Source organism: Engystomops pustulosus, chromosome 11 (genome assembly GCF_040894005.1).
Source record: "Engystomops pustulosus chromosome 11, aEngPut4.maternal, whole genome shotgun sequence".
NCBI classification, from domain to species: Eukaryota; Metazoa; Chordata; class Amphibia; order Anura; family Leptodactylidae; genus Engystomops; species Engystomops pustulosus.
In genome coordinates this window covers 22,177,562-22,198,689 of record NC_092421.1, presented here as the reverse complement: position 1 = coordinate 22,198,689, position 21,128 = coordinate 22,177,562, and the positions used below count along the sequence as shown (strand labels likewise).

At 43.8% G+C, this 21,128-nt stretch overlaps 1 protein-coding gene across 6 annotated transcripts in view; it reads left to right on the top strand.

Annotated features, from left to right (window-relative positions):
- Positions 1–21,128, top strand: part of PLCE1 (phospholipase C epsilon 1) — a 200,452-nt gene that overhangs the window by 68,503 nt on the left and 110,821 nt on the right. For all 6 annotated transcript variants that reach the window (XM_072129841.1, XM_072129840.1, XM_072129842.1 and 3 more), the window contains exon 3: positions 15,038–15,287. In XM_072129841.1, the coding sequence (XP_071985942.1) occupies positions 15,038–15,287 (250 nt within the window). The remainder of the gene's footprint in view (positions 1–15,037; positions 15,288–21,128) is intronic.

Below are 21,128 nucleotides of genomic sequence, written 5' to 3'. Positions count from 1 at the left end.
CCTTCCTTTGCTTTCTTTCCTTCATTTGCTTTCTTTCCTTCATTTGCTTCCTTCCTTTTCTTCCTTTTCTTTCTTTTCTTCCTTTCCTTTCCTTTTCTTCCTTTCCTTTTCTTCCTTTCCTTCCTTTCCTTTTCTTCCTTTCCTTTTCTTCCTTCCTTTCTTTTTCTTCCTTTCCTTTTCTTCCTTTCCTTTTCTTCCTTTCCTTTTCTTCCTTTCCTTTCCTTTTCTTCCTTTCCTTTCCTTTTCTTCCTTTCCTTTCCTTTTCTTCCTTTCCTTTTCTTTTCTTCCTTTCCTTTCCTTTTCTTTTCTTCCTTTCCTTTCCTTTTCTTCCTTTCCTTTTCTTTTCTTCCTTTCCTTTCCTTTTCTTCCTTTCCTTTCCTTTTCTTCCTTTCCTTTTCTTTTCTTCCTTTCCTTTCCTTTTCTTCCTTTCCTTTCCTTTTCTTCCTTTCCTTTTTTTCCTTTCCTTTTTCTTCCTTTCCTCTCCTTCCTACATACAGCTTGCCAGATCAGTAAATTTACATTTATGATCTGTTTTCATGTGGTGCACATTCAAGAGATCTTTTTTTAGATGTGAATTTATGTAATTTTTACTTGTATTTAAAGTTTATTGATTCAATGAATAAATTGACCAACCAGATTCTTTATAGGCAGGTGACAAAATTGACCAATCAGCATGAGAAAAGGGCTCAATAAGATGGAAACCATATAGTACAGAATATATTTGTAGATTACTGAATAGTTTTAGGATTAGCATATGATTCCATGAGGACTTCAGTGACAAAGCTACCGTCATGGTAATTTCCATTACACTAAAGAAGTAATTGGTAAACGCGGTTGTGTCTGTATAAATAAGATGCTCTCGGATAACTCTTTGGTGTGAAAATAGTTGATCAGAAATGTTGAATTTCAATGCGCTCCATCTCATAGGGGGAGATTTATAATAAGTCTCTTAGAGCTGAACTGTTCTAGTTGCCCTTTGCAATCAATCAGAGCTCAGATTTCATTTTCACACAACTGTTTATAAAATTAAAGCTGAGCTCTGATTGGTTTCCAATGAAACTTTATGATAAATCTCCCCCATAGATTCTAAGCTTTTGTGAACAGGTCCCCATTGTTTTATCTGACCATGTTATTACTCTGTTATATAATATTTTATTTGTACGTGTCCACTCATGATCTGTAAAGCGCTGAGGAATATGATGACATTATAAAAAGATTTATTCAAATTATTATTATTATTGGTCTCTACTAGAGATGGGCGAATTTGTTAAAATTCATTTCGTCCCGAGTCGCCGCATTTTTCGAAAAAATTTGATTCGACCCGAATCAAATCAAAATGAATCACGTTAAAAAACAGGCATTTCCTGGATACAGGGTGTTGTAGAACGTTGTGCCATGCTTAAATATGCATAGGGAGCGTGGTTTGGTCTTCAAGCAATGCTGTGTTTTAGTATGACACGCACATGACAGCCGCGGCTCTTAGAATCGCTTCACTGTTCACTTCCATGTACACTTACAGAGGCCAACTTCCCCAAATAAGCGAAGCGGGAACAAGGTAACGTCTGTGCCAGCTCGAAAGGACTGAGCTGAGGGCCAAGATCCCACTATAACATCAAAGAGTGCACTCTTTTTACACTAAGTGGCACAATGATCTAGTGTGAAGGTGGCATCAAAAGCAGCAGGAGCCTGCAGAGTGGCACAATGATAGTGTGAAGATGGCATCAGTAGCAGCAGGAGCCCGCAGAGTGGCACAATGATATAGTGTGAAGGTGGCATCAGTAGCAGCAGGAGCCCGCAGAGTGGCACAATGATATAGTGTGAAGGTGGCATCAGAAGCAGCAAGTGTGGCAGAGTGGCACAATGATATAGTGTGTTGGTGGCATCCAAAGCAGCAGCAGCAGGAGCCCGCAGAGTGGCACAATGATATAGTGTGAAGATGGCATCCGTAGCAACAGGAGCCCGCAGAGTGGCACAATGATATAGTGTGAAGGTGGCACAGGGCCGGATTAAGGTTGGTGGGGGCCCTTGGGCGCAAAATCTGGTGGAGGCCCCCACTAAGTGTAGCGTACACACACGTCCTCCTGCTACCTACAACCGCCTCACTGCCAGTAACACAGCTACATACAGCCACCTCACCCCAGTAACACAGCTACATACAACCGCCTCACTGCCAGTAACACAGCTACATACAGTCACCTCACCCCAGTAACACAGCTACATACAGCCACATCACCCCCAGTAACACAGCTACATACAGCCGCATCACCCCCAGTAACACAGCTACATACAGCCGCCTCATCCCCAATAACACCGCTACATACAGCCGCCTCATCCCCAGTAACACAGCTACATACAGCCGCCTCATCCCCAGTAACACCACTACATACAGCCGCCTCATCCCCAGTAACACAGCTACATACAGCCGCCTCATCCCCAGTAACACAGCTACATACAGCCGCATCATCCCCAGTAACACAGCTACATACAGCCGCCTCATCCCCAGTAACACAGCTACATACAGCCGCCTCCCCCCCAGTAACACCACTACATACAGCCGCCTCATCCCCAGTAACACAGCTACATACAGCCGCCTCATCCCCTGTAACACAGCTACATACAGCCGCCTCATCCCCAGTAACGCCGCTACATACAGCCGCCTCATCCCCAGTAACGCCGCTACATACAGCCGCCTCATCCCCAGTAACACAGCTACATACAGCCGCCTCATCCCCAGTAACACCGCTACATACAGCCGCCTCATCCCCTGTAACACAGCTACACACAGCCGCCTCATCCCCAGTAACACAGCTACATACAGCCGCCTCATCCCCTGTAACACAGCTACATACAGCCGCATCACCCCCAGTAACACAGCTACATACAGCCGCCTCATCCCCAGTAACACAGCTACATACAAACACCTCATCCCCAGTAACACCGCTACATACAGCCGCCTCATCCCCAGTAACACAGCTACATACAGCCACCTCATCCCCAGTAGCACAGCTACATACAGCCGCCTCATCCCCAGTAACACAGCTACATACAGCCGCCTCATCCCCAGTAACACAGCTACATACAGCCACCTCATCCCCAGTAACACAGCTACATACAGCCGCCTCGCCCCCAGTAACAACGCTACATACAGCCGCCTCGCCCCCAGTAACACAGCTACATACAGCCGCCTCGCCCCCAGTAACACAGCTACATACAGCCACCTCATCCCCAGTAACACAGCTACATACAGCCGCCTCACCCCCAGTAACACAGCTACATACAGCGGCGACAGCACGAAACATATATATATATGTACATATGTATATATATAGAGAGAGTATATACATACATTCCATATACACAGTATATACAAAAACCACATCATTCACATATATATAAATGTACACACATATATGCTTATATAATTATATGCGTGTATAAACACAGTATATGCATCTATACACAGTATATACACAGTAGATGCATAAATACACAGTATATACACATATACACAATAGATGCATAAATACACAGTATATACACATATACACAGTAGATGCATAAATACACAGTATATACATATATACATATATACACAGTAGATGCATAAATACACAGTATATACATATATACACAGTAGATGCATATATACACAGTATATACACATATACACAGTATATACACATATACACAGTAGATGAATATATACACAGTATATACACATATACACAGTAGATGAATATATACACAGTATATACATATATACACAGTAGATGCATAAATACACGGTATATACACATATACACAGTAGATGCATAAATACACGGTATATACACATATACACAGTAGATGCATAAATACACGGTATATACACATATACACAGTAGATGCATATATACACAGTATACACGGTATATACACATATACACAGTAGATGCATATATACACAGTATATACATATATTCACATATACACAGTAGATGCATATATACACAGTATATACATATATACACATACACACAGTATATACACATATACACAGCATATACATACATACACATATACACTGTATATACACATATACACTGTATATACATATATACACTGTATATACATATATACACATATACACTGTATATACATATATACACACAGAAAAACACATATGTATATACTTACCTGTTAGGGTTGACCGGGTGCCTGTTTGTTCGGGTTGGGGGGTCTTGCCAGTGCTTGTTCGCCAGGGGGGGGGGAGTCGGTCGGTCGCTTATTCGGCCGGGAAGGGGGGGGGGTTGGCGGGAGCATGTTTCGTGCGGGGGACGGGGGGGGTGGTGAGCGAGCGGAGCGGGGAGCGGTGAGCCAGCGGAGCGGGGGGGTGGTGAGCGAGAGGAGCGGGGAGGGGGGGGTGTGGTGAGCGAGGGGAGCGGGGGGGTGGTGAGCGAGAGGAGCGGGGGGTGGTGAGCGAGAGGAGCGGGTGGTGGTGAGCGAGCGGAGCGGGGGGTGGTGAGCGAGAGGAGCGGGGAGCGGGGGGTGGTGAGCGAGAGGAGCGGGGAGCGGGGGGGTGGTGAGCGAGAGGAGCGGGGAGCGGGGGGTGGTGAGCGAGAGGAGCGGGGGGTGGTGAGCGAGAGGAGCGGGGAGCGGGGGGTGGTGAGCGAGAGGAGCGGGGAGCGTGGGGTGGTGAGCGAGAGGAGCGGGGGGTGGTGAGCGAGCGGAGCGGGGGGTGGTGAGCGAGCGGAGCGGGGGGTGGTGAGCGAGCGGAGCGGGGGGTGGTGAGCGAGCGGGGAGCGGGGGGTGGTGAGCGAGCGGAGCGGGGGGTGGTGAGCGAGCGGGGGGTGGTGAGCGAGCGGGGAGCGGGGGGTGGTGAGCGAGCGGGGAGCGGGGGGTGGTGAGCGAGCGGGGAGCGGGGGGGGGTGGTGAGCGAGCAGAGCGGGGGGAAGGGAATCCGGTGTTGAGCGGGGTGCGAGCGGGGCGGGGAGCCGGAGGTGATGTTAAGCCGGGATTGAGTGGAGCGGGGAGCGAGTGAGCGGGGCAGGGGGCGGGGAGCCGGGGGCGGTGTTAAGCCGGGATTGAGCGGAGCGGGGTTGCTTTTCACCTGTGCCGGAGGGGGGGGGGGAGCGGAGTGGCAGGGGGCGGCTCCCCATGCAGCAGGATGAGTGGGCGGGCAGTTTATGCAGGGGCTGGATCGCCGGGGAGGCGATCACCTATGCCCGGAGGCGGAGGGCGGCGTTCGGCTCATGAGGGGGGGCACGGGAGGTGCGATCTGGTGGGGGCCCCTAGGGGGGGCAAGATGGTGGGGGCCCCGGGGCTCGAGCCCCGGGAGCCCCGCCTATAATCCGGCCCTGAGGTGGCATCAGAAGCAGCAGGAGCCTGCAGAGTGGCACAATGATATAGTGCGTTGGTGGCATCAGTAGCAGCAGCAGCAGGAGCCCGCAGAGTGGCACAATGATATAGTGTGTTGGTGGCATCAAAAGCAGCAGCAGGAGCCCGCAGAGTGGCACAATGATATAGTGTGTTGGTGGCATCAAAAGCAGCAGCAGGAGCCCGCAGAGTGGCACAATCATATAGTGTGTTGGTGGCATCAGAAGTAGCAGGAGCCCGCAGAGTGGCACAATGATATAGTGTGAAGGTGGCATCAGTAGCAGCAGGAGCCCGCAGAGTGGCACAATGATATAGTGTGTTGGTGGCATCAAAAGCAGCAGCAGGAGCCCGCAGAGTGGCACAATGATAATGTCTTGGTGGCATCAGAAGTAGCAGGAGCCCGCAGAGTGGCACAATGATATAGTGTGAAGGTGGCATCAGAAGCAGCAGCAGGAGCCCGCAGAGTGGCACAATGATATAGTGTGAAGGTGGCATCAGAAGCAGCAGCAGCAGGAGCCCGCAGAGTGGCAAAATGATATAGTGTGAAGGTGGCATCAGAAGCAGCAGGAGCCTGCAGAGTGGCACCATGATATATTGTGGAGGTGGCGGACAATTCCAGTCCCTGGTAAAGATGGTAGGAGGCAGATGGTGCAACTAGCAGCAGATGTGTGGCATCAGGCGGGTGGCAGCATCAGAATAGTAGCTGAGGCAGGTAGTTAGAACCCCGACTCATTTCTCAACATTTGGAGGAGGCGTCATGGCTGATCTAATCTGATGCATTAGGCATTGGTGAGTTTAAATCCTGGCCGATCCAAGCCTGATTCATCTTGACAAAGGTCAGTCTTTCCACATTACGGGTGGACAAGCGGGTTCTCCTGGGGGTAATGATGGCCCCCGCCGCAATGAACACCCGCTCTGGTGCCACAGTACTGGCCGGGCAGGACAGCTTCTCTACTGCAAACTCCGCAAGTTGTGGCCACGCATCAAGTTTGGCTGCCCAGTAGTCCATGGGATCCTCTACCTCAGGTGGTAAAGTGCCGTCCAAGTAGGCCACCACCTGCTGGTGCAGGGTCTGCTTCATGTCCTGCTGTTGCTGCTGGTGGCGGCTACCCTCCTCACTACGCGGGTGAAGGAAATTGCTCACTAAGGAATCCAGACTTAAGCGACTGTTGATGGAACTGCTACTGCTCCTGGTTGAGGACAGGTGAGGGCTGCTGACCTGCTCCTGGGCCATGCCAACTAATTGTTGTATCAGAGGAACCTACGGACTCTTGGCTGGGGTTGTCAGATGTTATATTTGAGGAATTGAATGACCTAGTCAACCATTCAACAACCTTTGGGTTGTTGATCAACACACTGCCACTAGATGACAATGGCAGTTCTGGCCTCACAGAGTCACCCCTGCTGCGACATCCCCTTACTGTGCTGCCACCTCTGCCTGCTCCACCTGCCACCTTTCTGTCTGACATAGTGGTTTATAAACTACGTGGATTTGACACGTAAATCTGGCTGTAAACTATAGCTCCCAAAAGGTATGGCAATGTGCGTTATACAGATACCCCACAACTGACAGCTCACTACTGCAGATACATGAATGTCAAACAGATTTCTTCCTATTCGATTTTGTCACTAAATAGAACTGCTATTTGGGGTATACAGACCCCCTTAGAGAACAGCGAGGGATTGCAGCAAGAATCGCACAGCACAATAGCAGCAGCTGGACGCTACAACATGAAGTGTGAAGTGCTGGGATAGAAAATGGCTGGATTTTATAGGGTTGTGTGACATCACATAAGCCTGCCGGTCGCTGATTGGCTTACAGGTCTGCAGATGTCATCGGGGGTGTTCCTTTCTCCTTCCCAGAGTTCTCTGCCCCATGTAACACGTTGTTCTTGCGCCCATTTAGCAGAAACATGAGGGGAAAAAAAGCAATTTAGTTCCCGCGAATCAGCATATACTTTGGCTTCGTGGCGAATCCAAATTTTCCTGAAATTCTAACCGAAGTTAGAATCATTAGAATTGATTCGCCCATCTCTAGTCTCGACCCAACATCTTGAATAAAGTGACTACCATAGACAGTAAAGCATCAACGATTTCTGGTCAACTGGTTCAGCCAACACAATATAGTGCGTATGAGCAGATTTCTGGTGCGCACTATATGCCCTCTTTAATAATGTAAACACTTTTGGAGTTTTCTTTTCAATTATTTTCATTCATATTTGTTTTACTGTTGACTTTAATTTGGGATGAAATTTGTGTATGCAGACCTGGGATGACCTACACCCCCACAGAAGTGAATGAAGAACACTGTAGTTCAGTCATGCACACGATGCACACTTCAAGGGATCTAAAGTGAGCCGGGCTCTTGTGGTTGGAACTTGGGGGTTTGGATCAAACCAGTAATTTACAGTATGCCCTATAACGTGGATAGATAGTGTCAGCCGTGGGTCAACTCCTCTAATATTAGCCTGGTTCCAGGATCTCTGACACAATCAGGAGCTTCTTAGAGCCAAGTAATACGTTATACAATGGTCTGTCTATAGTGGTCTGTCTATAGTGGTCTGTCTATAGTGGTCAGTCTACGTATGGTGTCAGACTCTCAACAACTGTGGGGACACTTGTGAGTTGAGTAACATTACTTCTGTTTCACCTTAATACTGGTCTTGACCTTATATACCATATATACTCAAGTATAAGCCTAGTTTTTCAGCACAAAAAAGCCCAAACTCGGCTTATACTCAAGTAAAAAAAAGATTTTAGCAGGTTTTTGTGGTAAAATTAGGGGCCTCGGCTTTTACTTGGGTCGGCTTATACTCAAGTATATACAGTAATTTTTATTTCTATGAAATAAACTGAATCAAGATGGACTCCAATATTCCATTAAATGCGCAAATTTTAGTACATGTGTGAGCAGAACAAATGGTAGATAATCATTATATCCGTGTATACAACCACATATTTTTGTTACTTTATGCCCATAATATTGAATAGAGATTTTGTACCATTTTGCGTGCATCATATTAAATGTCCACTCGAATTCTGAAGACCAACTATTTACAATGTTCCTTTCCTTGTCTTCATCTTAGCTGAAGACCCAGAACACCAGGATGTTTTTCTATGTGTAACAGATAACAGTGGGACCTTGGATTACAAGTAACTTAGTCTGCATCTTTTATTTTGCAAGCTGTAAAAATTGTAACTAGGATCACAAGCAGAATTTCCTAATTTTCTTTTATTATACTGTCATTTGCATAATAATTTGGGACGTGGTGTATCAACTTTCAATTTATAATCCGAGGTATTCGGTCATTGTGGAATCAATCGTCTGGGTTTCAATGATTTCCTATGAGAAAACTTGCTTTGATATACAAGTGATTTGGATTACATACATGTTACCAAAACAAATTATTCTTGTAATCCAAGGTTCCACTTTATATTAATTTTATAGAGGAAATGGCACAATAAAGGTAGAATATATTACAATAGTGTACATAGACTTTAACCCCTTAAGGACGCAGCTTTTTTTCGCTGATTTTTCGTTCCCCACTTTCAAAAATCTTTTACACAGCTCTGCACACTAAAAAAGTGAAAGAGCTTATTTTTTGCATAACAAATTTTAGTTCTCAGTGACGTTATTTATTATTCCATGCCATGTACTGGGAAGCTGGAAAAAAATATTCCAGTGGAAAAAAACGCATTTGTGTCACTTTCTTGTGGGTTCATGTTTTACGACTTTCACTTTGCACTCAAAATGATACTTCTACTTTTATTTTTTGGTTTGATATGATCACGGTGATACCAAATCTATATAGGTTTTATTATGTTTTAATACCTTTTCACAAATTAAAAGAATGTGTGTGAAAAAAAAATTGGTTCCGCCATCTTCTGATAATAACTAATAACTAATAACTTTTTCATACTTTGGTGTACAGAGCTGTGTGAGGTGTCATTTTTTGCAAGATAAGCTGACTTTTTAATTGTTACCATCTTGAGCCCTCTTGATCACTTTTTAGTAAATTTTTTTATGGTGTAAAAGTCTTGTTTTGGACATTTGGGCGTTATTTTCCATTATGTAGTTTACCACTGGCAATAACCGTTTTTTTTTTTTGGGCTGCGGCGATTGCTAACATCTTTGTGATTTTTACTGTTTATCTAGTTTTCTATTAGTTCTAGAGAAAGGTGAGGGGGATTAGAATTTTTAATGTTTTATCATTTTTTACATTTAATTTTTTTACAATTTTTTTAGACCCCCAGATGTTCTGATTGTTCCTACCATATACTGCAATACTATTGTTTTGCAGTATATGGCGTTTTTACATAGGATAAATTACAATGAGCCACTGGCTCATTGTAACGAATCTTCAGAAACCATGCAGCCTGGGTCTGACAAAGACCCAAGGCTGACATGGCAACTGATCACCGCTCCACAATGACATCAGGGGGGGCAGTGATCTCAACAAAGATAGGGGCCACCGTCTTTTAATCGCCGCTGGCAATCAAGGGCTTAATGCCCGCAATTGGTGCTAGCACTGACCGCGGATGTTAGTGATGGGTGTTTGCTATAATATGCAGCAAACCCTATGGGGGTCATTTACTATGGGCCCGAATCGCGTTTTTACGGAGGGTTACCCGAATTTTTCCAGTTTTGCGCCGATTTTCTCTGAATTGCCCTGGGTTTTTGGCGCACGCAATCGGATCGGCATGCATGTGACGGAAATCGGGGGGCTTGGCCGAATGAAAACCCGACGGATTCGGAAAAACCGCATCATTTTTAAAAAAAAAAAGTGCTTACCTTCACCCAGCAATGGATCGTGAACTCCGGCGGACCTCAGCGGACACCTGGTGGACGTCGGAGGAACTGCCTCAGTGAATCGCCGGAAGACCCGAATCCACCGCAGAGAACGCGCAGCTGGATCGCGAATGGACCGGGTAAGTAAATCTGCCCCTATGTCTGGATGAAGAGGGCTCAGCCCGTGATGAAGGGGTTAAGGGATTTAAAAGTGCCCCAAACTTTTTCTGACCTCTTTTATCCAACCAAACAGTGTTGCACATTTCCCATACTAGTCTGTAAGTTTCAGCCACCACATTGATAAGAAACAACCGTTTTCTCACCACGTTACTTCCATCCTCCAAGTTACTGCTGTGTATTTGATCTGTAAATATTAATCTGCAAATAACCAAAATAAGCCTAAACATAATGCATAAATATTCTACAAAATTGTACTGTCATTCCTTTGGCTATAACTAAATAATTACTCTCTAAAATAAATCTCAACCTTAGGAATGGAATACACTTTGTTTGTTTTAAAACCGTAAATATTTTGCTATGGATATCAAAAAAAGATAGGTTCTGTTTATTGAGATAATGGTACGTTCCAAAGCCACTTGTAAATTACACAAAGTAAATAATCTAATGTTAGACCGCAACCTTCTAAGAAGAGGAGCAGAATTGGAAAATGTTGTACAATGAGCAGATTTTCTGGCGACAGTCTTGGAGACTGCTTTACACATGTTGGATTAACACCATTATTTCATGTATAATCCTTCCGAGGAAACACTGTCTCCTCTTTTTGTCAACAAGGCATTTTTTCCGGTTGCTGCCAGAAGAAACTGTAATTTACTGTGGACATTACGGATTGCTTTATACTGCACATCCCACATTTTTTGAATGCTTTTTTCTGGAAAGATGCTTCTATATTAAGACCTCGATTTATCGGTCATAGGGTTTTCTAAATACACCCATGGACAGATATAATATATATTCCCCACCTCATACATAAAGGTGAAAAGAAGTGCAATGGTTCACATGTGGTGAATGATTACATTTACAGAATATTGAGGAACAGGCTTGGTAACCTCTTTTTTTTTTTTTTTTTTTTTTTTTTTTTTTTGTTGATGGCTTTATAGCCAATATTTTTAGTTATAATATTGTAGGAGCAGGACTCTAATGGGTCATGCTCCTCCTTTCAGACCCTGCACCATGTATCATTCAATTAATTTGTTTTGACTGGAGTGTTCCTTTTAACATATAGGGAGAAGGGAGGCCTAGCTGACCTGTAAAGAAAGCAACCCGGACATTGGGGCTCTTTTTCTGAAGGGTTTGGGGAGCGCATTTTTGTTGGTTTTCCCGACGATTTCTGAGTTGCGCCGCATTTAACAGGGGTTTTTGGCGCATGCGATCAGATTTTGGCGCATCGCCACCGGCCTGCACGCGACACAAATCAGGGGGCGGGCCGTCAGACAACCCGATGGATTTGGACTATGCGCAGGATTTAACATTTCAAATTGTGTCGCAAGACATGCACTAACAAGCAGCGGGAAGAAGAAGGTGAACTCTGGCGGACCTTGGCTGGGAAGCGACGGATACAGGAACTCGGGCGCACGAGCTACGTGAATCGCGCCGGACTTCATCTTCATCGGACAGTCCGGATTGGGGATCGCGACAGGACCGGGTAAGTAAATTTGACCCATTGTGTAGCCTGGAACAGGAGCTCCAAAGAAGATCCAGCCATGGCTGTTGTGGCTCTACATCCAAAAGTTGAATCTAGTTTTTACATGCTGTAGACAGTGTGTGCCGCATTAAATGAGTGGGGGCTGAATTTGGCGCCCAGGCCTTGTGTTTGGTTTGTCCTGTGTGGTTTAGATATACCCTATTTTTCTAATTACACATTTCCACAGACTTTCTTCGGCGCAGGGAGGTATGCGCTCGGCACTTACCATGCGCGCAGCTCTCCTTCATTTCCTATGTAGCCGCGCGCGTACCTCCCTGCACCGAAGCAGCTTCAGCTATAAAGTTTAAAAAGTTTAAAACACTAACAAAAATAAGCTCCGGCACCAGCTCACCCTGAGCTGGTGCTCGGTATTTCCTTCTTATACCTGCCACTTCAAGTGGTAGGTTTCCTTTAAGACTATTATTATTATTACATAGTTTGTAAGCTCTTGTGAGCAGGGCCCTCACTCCTATTGTTCCATATGACTGTTTGTTCTTTGTAATGTAATATAGTTGTATATGTCCCCTATGATTTGTAAAGCGCTACGGAATTTGATGGCGCTATATAAATAAAGATTATTATTATTATTATTATTATTACATAAATATACTGTTGAATGTTACTGTTTTCTATGCAATGAAGACTAAGCATGTGCATGTTATGTCAAATCTGATGAATGACTTCTTAGCAGAAGCAACAATATCTCCAAGCTTCATTTTATTACTGAGCCGTTACACTGGTCCATTGAGCTTTTACTTCCTCTATGTCCTTGGGTTTTACTTGTCTCAGATCTGTTAATATATGAGGGTGTCTAAGGCTCAAAAGCCCATAGCCCTTTCCTGCATGGTTTACATTTCAAGTATTAAAGAGTACTACAATATTCAGATTTTAGGAAATGGCAGCCTCTTACTTTCTTAACTAAGGCAAATTTTACAAAAACTTTTGCAGCGTAATTATAAGGGAACTAGAATAAGTAAAACGTGACTGCTTTAGGCCTAAAACCCACAAGCGAGTTCAATGCGACAAACTCACATCAACTCACATTGTGTGTTTACAGCAATGCTCAACCCGAACGTGCAGAGACCAGAGACGTTCTAATTTCTTTTCCGGGCTCTGAGAATTTGGGCCAGACGTTGCGGCAAGCACATGATCCAATTTTGATGTGAGCTAGACGCCTCGAACTCGCTCTTGAGTTTTAGGCCTTATTCCAAAAGACAGCACCAACCTTGTCCATGGATTGTGTGCAGTAGATCCAGTAATTTCTGCACCTAATTAATATGGATATTTTCAGAGAGACGCACAAAGGCACTCAAGTAAATGAAGCTAAATTCATGTTAAGTGTATTGGTAACAACATGATCTTACCTTGGTCAGACTGACCCAACTGCAGGATTCCTTTGAGGAATTTACTTTCCCTTAACTACATGCGGTCCCCTACTTAAGGACACCCGACTTACAGACGACCCATAGTTACAGACGGACCCCTCTGCCCACTGTGACCTCTGGTGAAGCTCTCTGGATGCTTTATTATAGTCCCAGTCTGCAATAATCAGCTGTAATGTGTCTGTAATGAAGCTTTATTGATAATCCTTGGTCCAATTACAGCAAAAAAATTTTGAAACTCCAATTGTCACTGGAGCAAGAAAAAAATTTGTCTGGAACTACAATGATAAAATATACAGTTTCGACTTACATACAAATTCAACTTAAGAACAAACCTCCAGACCCTATCTTGTACGTAACCCGGGGACTGCCTGTACAGTAATAAATGTCATGCACCCTGTGAAAAAGCTTACTTTTAGACAAAACTTAACGTTAACAGGGCTGAATAAATCCACAAATCCACACTTGGTCATTGTATGCCAGAATTTTCTTGTGAATGTTTGGCATAGACATGGCTAAGAGAGAGATGGCATAAACAGTTTGTATTCTACTCCCATCTCGTTTTTGAATCACTCAAAGTGGAAAGTGATCAACATAACTTTAGTTATCATTCCTAAAAATCCAATAGTGTACCAAAGACATGTGAAAGTCCAAATAATAGGGGGGGGGGGGATTTATTAAGACTGGCATTTCTGAACTTGCTCTGCACCCCGATATACTAAGGCCCCATGCACATGAATGTGTAGAGAACGCATTAAAAGTATATGGCCGTATTGTTCACCGTACGGTACCGTACAATGAGCTGGATGTATAAATATATAGAGCATGTCCTATTTTCCACCATATTTTCGTTCCAAAGAAGTCAATGGCAATGTATAAAATACGGGCTAAATATGTGCTGCATATGGCTGTGAACCGTATGCCACCATATATACGTGCAGTAGCCAAAACCAGTGGAAGGTGCATTCTGTCCATCGGTCCATCCATCATTTGTCAGCCCAGTGTATTTTATACAGATACGGTGCAATACGTTGCCATATGGTTGCAATAAGTCATTTAAGGCCAGAATATAGCAGTATATTCAGAACAGACAAGACCGAATGGTCGTGTACATGAGGCCTAGGAGGCTCCAGCCTCTTAGTGGATCTGGAAATGTGCTCCTCTGGTAAGACCTGGCTCATTTCAGCTATAGTTTTCGCCTGAGTAAATACAGCAGTCTGGGGTGTTCAGGGCCTCGCCAGTCCCGTTTACCATCTTGACACACCCCACTTCCCCTCCAATAAAGCCCAAGTGATGAGCAGCGCGGAAAACCAGCAATAACATTGGGAATGGTGGTTTTAATGTTAAAACTCCAATGCTAATGCTCTGTCTGCCAGAAAAATGGTTGACAAGGTGCGTAAAATGTTCCCCATTGTGTTTAAAGTAACATTATAGAATGATCTGTAGACTGGATAGACAACCCTTAGCAGCGCTCTGTTACCGTTGCAAAGGAGAGACTTTTAATTAAAACTTTTAAGTTTTTATTGTGTATTACAAAACTGTTCCATATCTGTTTTTTTGTAGCTTAACATGGCCTCTTACTGTGGGTTTAATATATGCATCTTTAGTGAAACCAAATGGCAGCAACGGCACAGACTATGGTCACAAGTTCAACATCCCGTTCCCAGGAGCAGTGTCATTTCTTCAAACCAAGTGCAATAATTAATTTTCCAGTATATTCTGAGTCCCCCAGTTGTTACACCTTTTTCAGCTAAAGTTCAATTTTGTTGGCTCAAAGTTTATGGTGACGAACTGCTGTTTTCATTCCAGGTTTGCAGCGAAGGCGATGGGGAAGAGGACCTTTTGGAATTTTCTGTGTGCCTGCTTGAGAAACCATTAATCCTTCTCACTAAGAAGATCATTCGTCTACAAGAAAAACAAAATGCTGGATTTTATGCAACTTTGCAAAGGACAAACATTTCTCAGTACATAAGTGGTGCCTTATTGGAAGCTACTACTTTGCTGGGTGCGAGAAGTGGACCGTTGCTTAGTGGGTCGACTGGAAGAACAATGCTAAAAGGTAGGTTCTGGAGCTAGTGTTACTTTTAGGCGAGAGCAACAGTGGGCTGTTTCTTATGATCAAAGTCAAAACCAACCACATTCACTTTCACCAAAGCTTCACCAAGATCTTTAGCCTCGTTTACTTCTCCATATTGAATCGATTAATGAAAATTCTGCTTTTGTTTTAGTTTCATGTTTTATTGAAAATGTATATACAGTAATTAAAGGAAACCTACCACTTGAAGTGGCAGGTTTCAGAAGAAAACACAGAGCACCAGCTCAGGGTGAGCTGGTGCCGGTGCTTATTTTTGTTAGTGTTTTAAACCGCGGTATCGCGGTTTAAAACACTTTTTAAACTGTATAGCCGGCGCAGGGAGGTACGCGCTCGGCTCTCCTTCACTTCCTATGTAGCCGCGCGCATGGTAAGCGCCGAGCGCATACCTCCCTGCGCCGGCTATACAGTTTAAAAAGTGTTTTAAACCGCGATACCGCGGTTTAAAACACTAACAAAAATAAGCACCGGCTCAGCCTGAGCTGGTGCCCGGTATTTCCATCAGAAACCTGCCACTACAAGTGGTAGGTTTCCTTTAAGTGATATTAAAAAGTTTTGATGTAGCAGTTCCCGACTCTTTCCATTGGTGGCAGGTGTTCAGCATATAGGAATAGATGATGTCACAGTTGCCAAACTGGAATGAGAGGTAATAAAATGGGTAAACAAGTGAGCAATCTCTCTGCTATGTAGTAAGCTGCCTCTCCATGTTACACAGACTTGTCTCAGATGTCTCATACTCACTACAATCTAGGAAGACTAAGGAGATGACATTAGCTGTCGTTATATAAGAGGAGTCTGATGACAGGGCAATATACAGGAACAAATCTTATTATTTGAGGAAGAACCAGGGCTGTAGTTCCATTTGTTCTATTGTCAGCCTTTATTCTTTCTTTTCTGTGAAGATTTCCTGATGCAACACGTCATTGTAGCTAAATTTTTAATTTGTGTTGTATAATTTCAAATTCCAATTTTCCAGGATGTGTTTGTGAAATTTTATGACGCCATGTTTTTCCTCCTCTAGGAAACTAGAGAGCAATGTTAACCAAACCATTATAAAGGAAATTCAATTAAATATTTCAGATGGGGAAGCGCTTCGTGATTATTGCCGCAGTGTTTGTTTACAATGAGGTCATTTTCTCCTTTCCAACATTCCAAATAATTTCCTGGCATCTCATTAATCCAAGAATGCACATGAGTCCTTCCCGTTCCATGATGCCTTGTAAGAGTTATGTATCTATAAAACTTTACATTTATCAAGAAATTTTGGTTATTTACTCTTAAGCAACGTTATAGGTTATTCGCTAACAGCTATGTTGGTGGACTCATTCAAAAATGTGGATGCGTCTCTGGCCAGAAATAAGATACTTTAAATATAAACCCCAAAGTTTAGAACCCTGAAACCTGCTTGAAGGCCCTTGATGAATCAAATTTGTTTGAGTTTCCATGTCAGTCTAAGCAAAACAGTAAGGGTCATCCCTATCCACACGGGACCCCTGCCGTTCAAAACTATGCTGGTCATGAATTAATGGAGCAGCAGATTGCGCATGCTCTTCAATCCTTTCAACAATATGGGATTGTTGGAAATTATAGAGCACATGATAGCCAAGCGATATTCATGGCAATTTTAAGATGCCCAACCTGCTGCTCCATCAATCTGTGAGAACAGGGGCCCCAATCTCCTATTTAATGTTCCGGCAGTTTCTGATTAGATTGTTATCCCAAATCCAGTAGGCACAGGATAACAATCAAACTCGGGACAAAACTTAAGTCTTGCACTTAAGTCTACTAGCTTAGTTTTTGAGAAAAAAAATGTCTTTTAAAATTATCCAAATGAATCTCTACTCTCAATACACATGTATAAAAGAGCCATTTCGGGACCTTTGAAACTCCTTCAAGGGTCCTCAAACCGCAGATTGAAAGAAGGCAGAAGGGACGCATCCTCCATTCCCCAAGAAGCCCGATTTGTACAGCCCAGGCCCCATGGCGGTCTTAATCTGCCCCTGCCGACCAGTTTATGGTCCCTCCAAAATTCAAGCCCCCTGCCCTATCACACCCATGGTAAAAACTTGAAAACACATGAAAATCGGCATAAAAACAAATTTTTACAAGTTTTGTCTGCCAGAAAAGTGGCAGACAAATCTTCGATACAACTGGGGGAATTAATCTACATCTAGCCTTGTAGAGTGTAACTTACACTATTGCTTTATCTAACTTGCAAAGATGTTTTGTACGGTGCAATGTATTGATCTTATCTTGAGTCATTTACAAGGATGTTTTGTTACATGTTCCAAATATTGTATTAGCATAGTTTCCAAGATAATCTTTGGTAATCCTTTTCTTTAGGTCACATTTTACGGATTTGTGTAACCGTTTTTAAAAGTTGTGTAAGTACTAATCAAAGTACGCCACACATGGTGATTATTTCTGGTCAGGATGAGTGGTATCCTTGGATATGTTTGCTGTAGCCTGCAGAAGGATGAGGATAAAAATTTGTGCTGCATAACTGAGACATAATTATGTTTTTATTCATCCGAAAATTTACTTGCTGTTTGTTTGTTGTGCCACCACCCCTACTCTGCTTGCCATGTCACCACCCCTACTCTGTTTGCCATGCCACCACCCCTACTCTGCTTGCCGTGCCACCACCCCTACTCTGCTTGCCGTGCCACCACCCCTACTCTGCTTGCCGTGCCACCACCCCTACTCTGCTTGCCGTGCCGCCACCCCTACTCTGCTTGCCGTGCCGCCACCCCTACTCTGCTTGCCGTGCCGCCACCCCTACTCTGCTTGCCGTGCCGCCACCCCTACTCTGCTTGCCGTGCCGCCACCCCTACTCTGCTTGCCGTGCCGCCACCCCTACTCTGCTTGCCGTGCCGCCACCCCTACTCTGCTTGCCGTGCCGCCACCCCTACTCTGCTTGCCGTGCCGCCACCCCTACTCTGCTTGCCGTGCCACCACCCCTAGTTGCCCTACTCCAATTCACGGTTCCAGATTTGCAGTTGCTATGTGTTCTGACCAGGAAGAAAGTGTCAACAGTCACAGGACTCCACTGAGGCTCCTGTTGACGTCACCTGTTTTCCGCATTAACCTTTTAACCCAGCTTGAAGCACTTGTACGTCTTGATGGTGTTAAGGATTTATGTAGACGAGTGATGGGTTGAGTCCTCTCCATACAGTACAGGTGTCTGCTGTATTATGCACTAAACACCTGCCATTAACACCCTCATTAACGGTTGTGGCATGTAACCTACTGGGTGCCATGGTCAAGTTCGATATCCCGAGGAGGGATATGCTGGGCACTAATCTGTTGCTATGAAAGCAACTAAGCAACTTTGCTTTAAATTTATATTAAAGTAATACTTCTTATCATACTGACCTGAAGAATAAAGGGGACGTGTGATTTTGACTGTACAGTGAAATACGTAAAAATAAAGCCCTTCAGATATCCTGCAATTTTTTTCAATTTCACCATATTTGGAGTTTTTTGTCAGCTTTCCTGTGCATTGCATAGAACATTGAATGGTGCCACAAGAAAGAACGATTTGTTTTGCAGAAAACAGGCCCCCTTTTAAATCTGGAAAATAACAAAAATATATATATGAGTTTAGGAATGTGGGGAGTAAAAAATGTCTGAAAGTAACAAATGATGGAAGGAGAAAACCTGACACACATTAACATATTCTGCCTACCCTGCCCCACAATAAATCACTCGGACCACCACAACCTCAGTTTCTCATCCACAATTGTTTCTTGACCTAAGAGATCCTTGAAGACTTTTGCCAATAGTAATGCAGCACTTTGCACAGAACAGTTTATTTGATGTTATTGCAATGTATTATATTTTGTTGTATTGCGTTTTTACGGAAAAATCTCACAATTCACACTTGACGTAACCCTGAATTTTTGTTTTTTATAACCTGATATACAATGTGCCTATTCAGCAGTCTAGTTTGGCCTTGGGTCTTTATTTATACTGATTACTTTAGCAATTTTTATACAGTAAAGGTTTGGGAAAGTAATTTTTGGGAACGTGATGTTGTGCTTTGAATCCTCAGTAGCTCAAGTAACACACAGAGTCATGCCCCTTTTGCATTGTCCACACCTTTGTTTTGTTGTACTAGTCAAAAAAGTGCCTGAAAATTGTCTAAAATCCCTGATAAATATGACAAAGACAGTCTTTTTTTGGTGCAGATTACAAAAGAATTCTTTTGTAAGTGCCACTGTCCCTTCATAGACCGGCAATGTTGTGGACCTGTCAGCAGGGGAAGGGTTCTCTGAACCTGGTTTGCAGGAAAGATGGCCCATTTTGTGCCACAGCTTCCTCATCCCTGTTGAGACTTGCCACTGGAGGTTATATTGATTGTGTCTACACATTATGGGGACCAGAAGTCGCAATAACGCCTGTACAAGTGCCTTGGATGCTTCTACAGGCAGTTTAACTTTTTCCTGTTCTCTGGGTGGCAGAGCAATGATGCTGATGCTACATCTGTCTAACAATAAAGCTCTTCACTCACACCCAATAGTGAGTGTGGAGCTTTATAATAATAATTCCAAATAATTGCCAAATCGGTCCCTGTCCCCATGGGGCTCACAATCTAATCAACCGACCAGTATGTTTTTGGAGTGTGGGAGGAAACCGGAGGAAACCCAGACAAACACGGTGAGAACACAAAACTCTTTGCAGATGTTGACCTGGATGGGACTTGATCCCAGGGTCCCAGTGCTGCAAGGCTGTAGTGCTAACCACTGAGCCAATGTTCTGCCCAATAAATAATATTAGGAGGATGTAGGGACAGGGCGGCTGTACTAAGGCTACAGGGATGTCCATCAGTAAATGAGTGAGAATCATAGGGCAGTATAGATAGCATGGTAGATGGTAGGGGGGTAAAATGACTGAAGTCCTCCTGTAGGGTGGACACTTGTGGAGCTGGGTGTAAGCCATCACAAGACAGCAGGAGATCATAAAGGTTAGGATGAGGAACAGGTCTGCACACCCTCACACTGAAAAACACTGTTTATCTTGATTCCTACAAAGAAAGTCATTAATCAGACCGATACAGAGGGAAGCTGTTTAACCCCCTCCTGTCTGAGAGCTACATGAAGTATTTGAAAAATCTGAGAGCATTTTTATTCCATCTGCAGGCAGAAGCTCTATATCACAATGTCAGGCTTTCTAATGAGGATTGAGGCCGTGTTCACACGTAGCGTTTACCTTCCATATGCAATATGTGAACTAGGCCTTTGGCTAGTTCTCATGGATTTTGGTACAGATTATCCTGATCAAAATCTGCTCCATAACAGAAGCAGATAAAATTGGATTTGATGGGTCCATAAAATGACTAAACCCATTAGGGCAGACCCTATTTGTACTCCCAAGAGGAGTATTTTTACTCTGCTAGAAAAACTTTAGTGTGACCTCTGATGGGGACATAATTTAACAGGCCACAATATAATCTTTTCTCCCAATAATCTGTAGCTATGGCGGAACATGACATTTCAAGAGTGATTTGAGATTGACCTAACTTGCTACTGCCAACACCTCTTGGGATCCCCTTCCCCCGCTAATTTTTGTCATCCTTGATGGATGTGAAGCACAATATATATTGGGACTTTTCAGTCCGCTAAGGCAGATTCCGCCATTTATGCAACTTATTGTACACTATTCATCACAGCATTTTATAATCCACTTTAATTTTTTTCATTGGTTTTAGGAATTTTCAACTAAAACATGACTTTAGTTAGGACACTTTTAGTACGGGTGTCTAACCCTGCATTACGATGAAAGAAGTTCAATACAATCACTACATAA